General features: G+C 38.5%; 1 protein-coding gene across 1 annotated transcript; it reads right to left on the reverse strand.

Moving 5' to 3' along the window:
• Positions 1 to 1,709: 1,709 nt before the first annotated feature.
• Positions 1,710 to 8,531, reverse strand: LOC139390970 (centromere protein U). Its single transcript, XM_071138405.1, has 13 exons — positions 8,349 to 8,531; positions 8,204 to 8,258; positions 7,943 to 8,051; positions 7,613 to 7,847; positions 7,331 to 7,451; positions 7,098 to 7,220; positions 6,770 to 6,890; positions 6,510 to 6,618; positions 6,343 to 6,421; positions 3,100 to 3,147; positions 2,854 to 2,915; positions 2,520 to 2,676; positions 1,710 to 2,155 (listed from the first exon to the last, which is right to left on the reverse strand). The coding sequence occupies exons 1-13, from the start codon at positions 8,351 to 8,353 to the stop codon at positions 2,030 to 2,032; spliced, it is 1,350 nt and encodes a 449-aa protein (XP_070994506.1). The 5' UTR covers positions 8,354 to 8,531; the 3' UTR covers positions 1,710 to 2,029.
• Positions 8,532 to 11,022: the final 2,491 nt, after the last annotated feature.

Here is an 11,022-nt window from a genome sequence, read left to right on the forward strand (position 1 = left end):
CCGAATACTTTCGCAAGGCACTGTAGAAGGAATTGTAGCAGTACATTAAGAACATTCTACATTCTCCCAAAAAGAAAGCTAAATCAATACGTGTGTATTTTTTAAGGTCTTTGTATAATCTGTAATTTGTTGTACCCCCTAGCATGTTATCATTGTCTGTTTGTATACTTATTGTATGTGTACTGGTGTTTCTGCAATAATAAAATGTAAATAAATATATTTACTTTCCTGTAAACGCTGTTCTCCAGATTCCAGCCGGAGTTATGCGCGTGAAAATGAAACGTAATTCCCTTATTTTGCGGTTCTGATTTTAAGCATGATCATAGCATGTTATTCGCCCCCTATTCGTTTGAGGTGGAGGTCGAATAAATGATGTGGCGGGGGGGTCTACAGATAAATCAAGATTAGAATATGGCTTAATTCCCTAATAGTTAAACAACCTTTATGCGAGAGGAACCATGAATAAGGTCTTGCGAACCTACCGGTTCCAAGTGGAAAAAGCGTCTTCACTTTTTTTCCACCTTCCAATATGACAACTTTCAGGATGAATCAAAACACTTTTTTCTTCCTTTTTAAATGATCCATACTTTTCCTAATCCTAAAATGTGCCTAAATAATCTACAACGGAGTATTTTAGAATATACTAGAAACAGGCGAATATGCATAGATGGCTTTCTTTCATTGATCCCTATATTCTGAACCCCTTCTCTCGATGTATTTTATTGAGTCTGTCTACACAATTCTAAATAAAAAGGTGCACCGTATTTAAAGGGATGATTTAAAATACATTTACTGAAACCCCCATTGAATGAAAACTCCACCAGACTCTGTTGGCCAGCAAGTGAGCAGGTTTGACAAGGTAGCCAGCCACACCTGCAGAACACATTACATGACTAAATAAGGTTGATGCCAAATACTGAGAAGTGGGTAGGAAAGGCAATAATTCCTAAATAGGGATTGGCCACCATGTGATTTCTCAGAAATACATGTACAGTGAGCTTTTTTGTTGTTTTGGATCTATTCTCCCACACTTCAAATGATACAGTGCAGACAGTGAGCTTCAATTTGAGGGTATTTTCATCCATATCGGGTGAACCGTTTAGAAATTACACACAATGACATCATCAAGCTTGTGACTACAAATCTGAGTGAGAAAGTTAGACACACAAGTATCGTATCTCCCAAAAAATGCTAACCTCCCGTTATTTTAATGGTAAGAGGTTTTGGGGGTATGATGTTTGTGCGTCTTACTTTCTCAGTCATTATTTGCAATTCATTCAGGATTATCTGTAATGTTAAGAAACATTCTATTCCGATTTACATTAAAAGTGACTCCAAAATGACACAATACATTACTTACCATTCATTTCTATTGGGCACAAAATAATATGAAACATAAACAAACAGCAAATACTTCCAACAAATGTCTTGAGTCACAAGCTTAATTTAATAAATAAATGTCTGCCAAGAATATGGGACCAAATACTTAACTTTTTACTACTTTAATAAACAAGTGAATTTATCCCAACACGGTTCACCTGATATGGATGAACATATCCTCAAACACTAGCACCCCCAAAAAATGTCACTGCCCCAACACTTTGAGCTCACTGTATATACATTAATGTAAGTTAAAATGGCAGTTTTTCCACCAGACAACATGACCCTCCAGCAAGGTGCTGATCCACAAATCATTTCCAGAAAAGGTACTCATTACTGAAACATTTATTTTAAAACACATACCTTACTTGAGATTTAATATACAAATCTCAAAAGGACCTTTGATCAACACTTTAAAAGAGTGTAGCATAATTCTCGTCAGATACAACCAATACAGTATCTCCAAATATCATGAACATACCTGTAGAACATCAAGACAGGCTCAAACTATTGTACTTTATGAGAGCATGCATCTGCCCCTCTCTTAAAAGTTTAATTGCCAGGATTATTCATTAAAAAAAAATTGTGTAGCAGGTCCACACGCAAATGAGATTGATTAATTTACACCATTTAGTTTGCAACTTGGAGCTCACTTGTTGTGAGCCACTCTGTCCAGAGCCTGTTGCAGCCTCTCGTTGACAGTCTTCAGCTGATCTTCAGTCCCCAGCACATCACGGGCCTCCAGGAGAAGAGCTGGTAGACTGGAGGGGCCATACTGTGGAATGAGAACAGATAGGTTATTATCACTGCCTCTTATGTTCATAGTTTATAGCTCCATTCCTGTGTATTTTATTCCTCTAGTGTTGCCATTCTTAAAAAAAATAAAAAAATTACAACTCTGCATCGTTGGGAAGTGCTTGTTAGCAAGCTTTTCAAGGTAAAGACAACACCCGTCGTATTCGGCGCATGTGACAAATAACATTTTATTTGATTCATGCCCTCTGAAGACTCATCCATAAAAGTCTTTGGCCATAACTAAGAAACATTGTTGTATGTGACTGGATGTCAGCATTAGGTTAAATCCTAAACTGTAACTAGATGAACAAGAACAGAAGCCTTGTTGTTGATGTGCTCCTCACCTCCTCTGCCTGGTTAGGGTGGGCTATTCTATGGTCCAGGTAGCTCTTGTGCAGGTGACCCAGATCCTTCAAGAAAGTGGTTCCCTTCCGTATGTCTGTTAACCTCTGCTCAAGTCGAGACTGGTCCTTCTGCAGGGCCCTCAATTGGGCCTCACTCCTGGCAGAGAACAAGGGGATGTTTCACATTCTGTATTCTGTTTTGTGATGTAGTGTTGTTGGGTTATTATTACATGCCACATAATATAGAAATAAAACACATCACATTAATTGTTGCGTTACTTCAGTAGTTAACCTTGCTTTAGCTCCATTTGCAAGAAGAAAAAAAAAAACATACCTTATAAGTTCATTTTTGGCCTCGAGCAGCCTGGCTCTCTTACGGTTAATGGCAGCATTCATCTGAGAAAACAACAATAGGCTGATGACTGACTTCCTTAAATGAATATGATGGGACACAGTGAATATCCTAGTCGTCCTAGAATAACTACAGAACATGAGACGAGAGTATAACCACAGACACTCATGTCCACAGGCTTCCCGAGATCTAGTGTTTGAAGTGTTCATATCTAAATAAAAGCTTTACCTTTGCGTTGTCCCTTTTCAGGAATTTTAGCTCCTTTGAAGCAGTTATCTAAGGAAATAAAAAATTAAGAAAATGTGTGTATGAAAACGTTCAAAATTTCAACATACACAAGATAAGTTGTATACTTGAAAGGTTGTTTTCTCTATAGTTTTTCACTGCCGTATGAACGTAATATATATATATATATATATATATATATACATACACACACACACACACAGTTGAAGTTGGAAGTTTACATATACCGTAGCCAAATACATGTAAACTCAGTTTCACAATTCCTGACATTTAATCCTAGTACAAATTCACTGTCTTAGGTCAGTTAGGATCACCACTTTATACTTTAAGAATGTGAAATGTCAGAATAATAGCAGAGTGATTTATTTCAGCTTTTATTTATTTCATCACATTCCCAGTGGGTCAGAAGTTTACATGCACTCAATTAGTATTTGGTAGCATTGCCTTTCAATTGTTTAACTTGGGAAGCTTGTGGAAAGCTACCCAAAATGTTTGACCCACAATCAGTTGGGTGAATTTTGGCCCATTCCTCCTGACAGAGCTGGTGTAACTGAGTCAGGTTTGTAGGCCTCCTTGCTTGCACATGCTCTTTCAGTTCTGACCACAACGTTTCTGTAGGATTGAGGTCAGGGCTTTGTGATGGCCACTCCAATACCTTGACTTTGTTGTCCTTTTTGCCACAACTTTGGAAGTATGCTTGGGGTCATTGTCCATTTGGAAGACCCATTTGCGACCAAGCTTCAACTTTCTGACTGATGTCTTGAGATGTTGCTTCAATATATCCACATAATTTTCCTACCTCATGATGCCATCTATTTTGTGAAGTGCACCAGTCCCTCCTGCAGCAAAAAGCACCCCCACAACATGATGCTGCCACCCCCGTGCTTCACGGTTGGGATGGTGATCTTTGGCTTGCAAGCCTCCCCCTTTTTCTTCCAAACATAACGATGGTCATTATGGTCTAACAGTTCTATTTTTGTTTCATCAGACCAGAGGACACGTCTCCAAAAGGTACGATCTTTGTCCCCATGTGCAGTTGCAAAACATAGTCTGGCTTTTTTTAATGGCGGTTTTGGAGCAGTGGCTTCTTCCTTGCTGAGCGTCCTTTCAGGTTATGTCGATATTGAACTCTTGAATTTTACTGTGGATATAGATACTTTTGTACCGGTTTCCTCCAGCATCTTCACAAGGTCCTTTGCTGTTGTTCTGGGATTGATTTGCACTTTTCGCACCAAAGTACGTTCATCTCTAGAGACAGAACACGTCTCCTTCCTGAGCGGTATGACGGATGCGTGGTCCCATGGTGTTTATACTTGCGTGCTACTGTTTGTACAGGTGAACATGGTACCTTCATGCATTTGGAAATTGCTCCCAAGGATGAATCAGACTTGTGAAGGTCTACAATTATTTTTCTGAGGTCTTGGCTGATTTCTTTTGATTTTCCCATGATGTCAAGCAAAGAGGCACTGAGTTTGAAGGTAGGCCTTGAAATACATCCACAGGTACACCTCCAATTGACTCAATTAGCCAATCAGAAGCCTCTAAAGCCATGCCATTATTTTCTGGAATTTTCCAAGCTGTTTAAAGGTACAGTCAACTTGTGTATGTAAACTTCTGACCCACTGGAATTATGATACATTTAGTTAGTTATAAGCGAAATCTGTCCGTAAACAATTGTTGGAAAAATTACTTGTGTCATGCATAATGTCCTAAACAACTTGCCAAAACTCTAGTTAACAAGAAATGTGTGGAATGGTTGAAAAACGAGTTTTGATGACTCCAACCTAAGTGTATGTAAACTTCTGACTTCAACTTTATATATTAGTAACAGTCAAAAGTTTGGACACACCTACTCATTCTTTTCTACTCGTGCTCTTCCTTGACTCTGCGGTCCAACTATCTCAATTGGGTTGAGGTCAGGTGATTGTGGAGGCCAGGTCATCTGATGCAGCACTCCATCACTCTCCTTGGATCAAATAGCCCTACACAGCCTGGAGGTGTGTTGAGTCATTGTGTTGTTGAAAAGCAAATAAGCGCAAACCAGATGGGGTGGCGTATCGCTGCAGAATGCTATGGTAGCCATGCTGGTTAAGTGTGCCTTGAATTCGAAATAAATCACAGTGTCAACAGCAAAGCACCCCCACGCTCACGGTGGGAACCACATGCGGAGATCATCCGTTCACCTACTCTGCGTCTCACAAAGACACGGCGGTTGGAACCAGAAATCTAAAATTTGGACTCATCAGACCAAAGGACAGATTGCCACTGGTCTAATGTCCATTGCTCGTGTTTCTTGGCCCAAACAAGTATCTTCTTATTTGTGTCCTTTAGTAGTGGTTTCTTTGCAGCAATTTAACCACAAAGGCCTGATTCACGCAGTCTCCTCTGAACAGTTGATGTTGAGATGTGTCTGTTACTTGAACTCTGGAGCATTTATTTGGGCTGCAATTTCTGAGACTAGTAACTCTAATGAATTTATCCGCTGCAGCAGAGATAACTCTGGGTCTTCCATTCCTGTGGCAGTCCTCATGAGAGCTAGTTTCATCATAGAGCTTGATGGTTATTGTGACTGTACAAAGTTCTTGACATTTTCCAGATTGACTGACTTTCATGACAAAGTAATGGTGGACTGTCGTTTCTCTTTGCTTATTTGAGCTGTGCTTGACATAATATGGACTTGGTCTTTTACTAAATAGGGCTATCTTCAGTATACCACCCCTACCTTGTCACTACACAACTGATTGGCTCAAAGCATTAAGAAGGAAAGAAATTCCACAAATTAACTTAACAAGGCACACATTAATTGAAACTCATTCCAGGTGACTACTTCATGAAGCTGGTTGAGAGAATGCCAAGAGTGTGCAAAGCAGTCAAGGCAAGGGGTGGCTACTTTGAACAATCTCAAATATAAAATATTTAGATTTGTTTAACACTTTTTTGGTTATTACATGATTACATGTTTTATTTCATAGTGTTGATGTCTTCACTATTATTCTACAATGTAAAAAATAAAGAAAAACCCTGGAATGAGTAGGTGTGTCCAAACTTTTGACTGGTACTCTGTGTGTGTGTGTGTGTGTGTATACATACATACACATTTTTTTTTATTTTGTTGTGGGCTGGGCATCCTGAAGATGCACAACACTATAATGATCAAATAAATACAAGTTTTTTTCACCACTTGGTTTTGCAAAGTATGACAACTGGTCACCCAAAATGAGTTACCTTCTCTGTGAGTTGATCTTCAAAAGAGCTTGAGAGAGCATCTATAGCCTGCAATACTGCATTAGATTCCACTGCATCCCTGAATAAAAACAGGGAGAAATTTTTTTACTTGAGATAATGATTACTTTAAAGATGTGTCTATCTATGCTAAACTGATGGGAACTCACATATACTCTGACACAAATTCCAAAAATGAGTCCAACACCACATCAAGATCAGTGGGATTTTTTACATTCCTTCGTTTCTGCTGGTCTCTTTTGGAAGGACCAGCACTTCCTGAAAAAAAATACATGTATTCATTTCTGTGGTGTATATTTTACACAAATTAATTAAGTCATGAAGCGTGGCATTTCACTCAGGTGGTTTTGAGAGAGACTCATATGTCTGTCTGGGAGGATGTGGTGCTGAATAGATATCTAGCTGTTACCTGAGGAGGACTTCCTCCTCGTACCCAGCGAACTCCCCCTCGGACCCCGCGAACCCCTCTCAACTGAGGACTTCCTGTGCTTTCGCACATCGTCTGGTTTGGCCTTATTCTGATTTGGATTCTGTGGGTGAGAGAACTGGTTGAGTTTCCCCTTTTCCTTTGTAATCTGAAGGGTTGATGTGGTCAGGAAAAAGGCAACATATCCAAACAAAAAGTTGCAAATGTATCACAGATGACAAGGAAGGAGTACATGTTAGTTTTTTAAAGGAAAAGGTGACAAACATCTCACATTTAGTCACTCACTGGGAAGAGCAGTAGCTGTTCTTACCCAACTAATGTCCTCATCCGTCAGATTCTCTGAAGACAGGGATGTTCTACGTTTCTTATAAATAGGTTGAGAACTGGAGCCCGGAGCAGACACCTCAATTTCCTCCTCCTCGCCCGATGACCTCTGTTAGTAAGCAGTGATTAGAGGACATTAAGCTCATCACAGGCAACATAATGTAACACTGCTCTTAGCAACAGTGTCTTATGTTACTGCGATAGGGGATAATGTCATACCGAGTCATCCACTTCTGTGTCCTGTTTCTTTCTGACTGTGTTTTTCTGTGGTGCAGAAGACCCGCTCTGAGTTTCTGTTAAATCCTCTTCACCTGCCCCTTCTGCACTCTCTTTTTGGGGCCTGACCATTATAAATGGAGGAAAAGGAATAGAATAAGTTTACAATTAGAACTTGTGCTCCATCGTTAGTGGATATTTTCTTATTTCCCCTCTCCATCACTTCATAAAGAAATGAGAGCAAAGGGGCTTGTAAGATCTCACATTGTGACAAGCAGGTTTTACCTGGCTTTTGGTTTGACATTTTTCTGTTGAGATCCCTTTGGCTGGACCACTTTGCTAGCTCTCCGTTTGGTCTGACCTCTGCCAGACAGTGTGGGTCTTTTTGGGGTCGCACTATTAACCTTTTTGGATGGGCCCCATCTTCTCTTAGCTGCCCCCTCCTTCACCACTTCCTCTTTGTTTTGAGCCAAGTTTGGGCTGAAATCTTCCTCAAGGGCAGTGCTGTGCAGTGGGTTACCTGGGTGGTCAAATATAGTCATTTGTTGTAGAACATCTTGGCATTAATGAGTTTTGGTACCCCCAAAAAACTATTTAGGTTTGTTTTCAACTCACCATAAGTATCGCACTCATCAAGGAAACTGGCTTTCTCAATGGTAGAAACATTTGGGGAAATATGACTGTCCGTTGCTTTAGATTTCTGTGTATCTTTTGATGGACCCTTCTGAGGTGAAAACATAGAAGACAGCTAGCTAACGTTACCCAATGTTGCCCCTTTTCAATCCCCTGTAGCGAGCTAACGTTAGTTACCTAGGTATGTCTATGACATTTAACATTCAATTTGTGAGACATTTGAAAATGCGTACTGTAACAAACCTCAACAAGCTCGTATTGCACAAGTTTGAGCATCTTCGCCATTTGGCTCTTCTTACTGTGTGGAGGAGAGCAGACCTGTGAAACATGTGAACTTGATATCGTTAACGTTATTGATTTTTCTTGTAGCTTGATTACTACTTGTTACCTCATGATGATCGTTCAAAGATGAAAATGTAAGCTATTAGCTAGTTGTATACATACAATTTGCAAAAGAACACTCAAAACATAGTAAATGGCTATGCAAAAGTAGCAAACGACGAGTTTGCACGCCAGCTGCTTGTGATGTTTTTTTTTGCGGATCAGCTGAATTTCTTTCCCGCAAAAAAACAAATATTCGAAAATTCTCGCGAGACTAGTCAGACAATTACACTCATATGACCTTGACGAGATGGTGCCCTCTACTGGCTCGGATGACTGGATCCATCAGACAAAACACTCATGTACGGATGGCTAGAACTACTCTCTGCCATTTTAAATAAATACACAAATCTTAATTGGGAACAGTTTTCCACCTGAAAATCTATATTTATTCTTTACAAAACAAACAAATCCAAGACAACATAGTAGTCGAAATAATACATCAACACCAAGTTTAAACTATGCAATATTTCATATTAGCTACACTGTTTTTTTATCACTCAATTTTCACAAGTATGTGGTACATTTTGAAAACTCTAAGAACACTTTCAACTGACTGAGTAGAATAAACATAACCAAAATCACAAGTTCACTGCACCAAATCACTCAATTCAGATACATATTCAATCTATCCATCTGCTTTCAAAATGCAATATTCACTTTTGATATGATTTTTTTGTCATTCGTTAACAAACGATCACAAACTACTGAACCAAAAATGTGTAGTTAACATATATAGTTTGATAACTGGTTAAAACTAGAAATGTGTATCTTGTATTTTTTTGCCATTTGATTAAATGGTAGTTCAAATGATTAAATTGTGAGTATAACATTATCTGATGTATTGGGGACTAAACTAAATGTGCTCATACTATTTAATGGAAAACTTTGATTTAGCTTAAATGAGTCAGTGGTGAAAGACATAAGATAGGTGGCATTACAAGTGTTATCAGTTTGAGTTTTGAAAATAGACCACTTACATCTAAGAAATGTGCCAAATTGATTGAAAACTGTAAATCACATACCATCTGATAACACATGTGAAACAAGTTGTGCACATGAATCAAATAACACCACAACCTAATAAAAACAGCTAACAAATCAACAAAATAATTCATTTGAATGACTTTTTCCCCACACAAATAATTTACACATATTGTATAACTTACAAAGATTGTCTGTAGAAAGTCTGAATGCAAATGCATCTAAAGTAATGGTGTTGAATGAAATGAATAGGATGCTATAGTCCTTCCCAAGATTACATTGAACATTTTTACAATCATGGTTCTCGATCTCAAGCTTTCACATCATTGAACCACTGAAGAACTATGCAAACAAAAACACATCCCCTATATAGATAAATATCTATATATATCTAAGAAAGAAAAAAAAATCACATTTAGGCTTTAGTGTTTAGGTGTTTGTGTTGGAGGGTGTTCTGGAAAGTGAGAACATGTAGCCCTGAGAGTTGCAGTACAAAAAGGAGGAGATGCCTGAGAACTCAGCACAAACCACTACTTCATTTGATACTGATGCTTCATTCTGCAATAGTTGCAGGAGTCCATAAAAAAACACTCTTTAGGATTACACACATTCATGTATTGATACATCTTAACCTGAAAAAAACATTCCTGAAATTATTTATTATGCAATACAAATCATTACCCTATAGCAGGGGTCTCTAATTACATTCATCCACATGCCAATTTGTTTCTTGAGCGGATGGTTGGGGTGCCAGAACATAATTACAAATAATTTGTAAAATGCAAATTGACTGGAAGAATCCGAAACAGACAAAAACAATTATTTCAACCCTTGATTACATTGGAATATGATCACATATTTATTCATGGTAATACTTTGAAACAGCTTTTCTAAATTAAAATCACTTTGGAGATGATTCTGCCCCCCACCCCACTCCCAAAAATAAAATTGTGGAAATGTGTATTTGTTTGCTCAGAGAACTTGTCGGGACACCTATTGGGGTTACCCAGCCCTATAGAGTGGTAGATTTTCTACAGGTAGGCATGTATCCTAAGATATATTTCCCCTTTACACGGTTTCACCATCCCTTAAAGCCTATGATAACATCCAAAAGTCTTCGTTGGAATACATTGTATGTTTGCAGAATATATATATATATATATATATATATATATATATATATATATATATATATATATATATATATATATATATATACACACACATACATACATACATACACACACATACATACATATATGTATCTCTCTCTATCTAAGGCCCTAAAAATTGCCAAAGACTTCAGCCACCCAAGTCATAGACATATCTCTGCTACCGCACGGCCAGCGGTACTGGAGCGCCAAGTCTGGGACCTAAAGACTCCTTAACAGCTCCTACCCCCAAGCCATAAGACTGCTAAACAGTTCAATCAAATGACTACCCGGACAATATGCATTGACCCCCTTATTTATTACAATTTTTTGCACTGACTCTCTTGCACAGGCTCCATGTACACTCACTAGACTCTAACCACACACACACACAGACGCCACATGCACACAAGCGCTACTGCTATTCTGTTTATTATCTATGCATAGGCACTTTACCCCTACCTAAACGTACCAATTACCTTAATTACCTCGACTAACCCTGTACCCATGCACATTGACTCTTGACCTTATATTTAGCCTTGTTAT

The sequence above is a fragment of the Oncorhynchus clarkii genome, chromosome 31 (assembly GCF_045791955.1).
Source record: "Oncorhynchus clarkii lewisi isolate Uvic-CL-2024 chromosome 31, UVic_Ocla_1.0, whole genome shotgun sequence".
In the NCBI taxonomy this organism is placed as follows: Eukaryota; Metazoa; Chordata; class Actinopteri; order Salmoniformes; family Salmonidae; genus Oncorhynchus; species Oncorhynchus clarkii.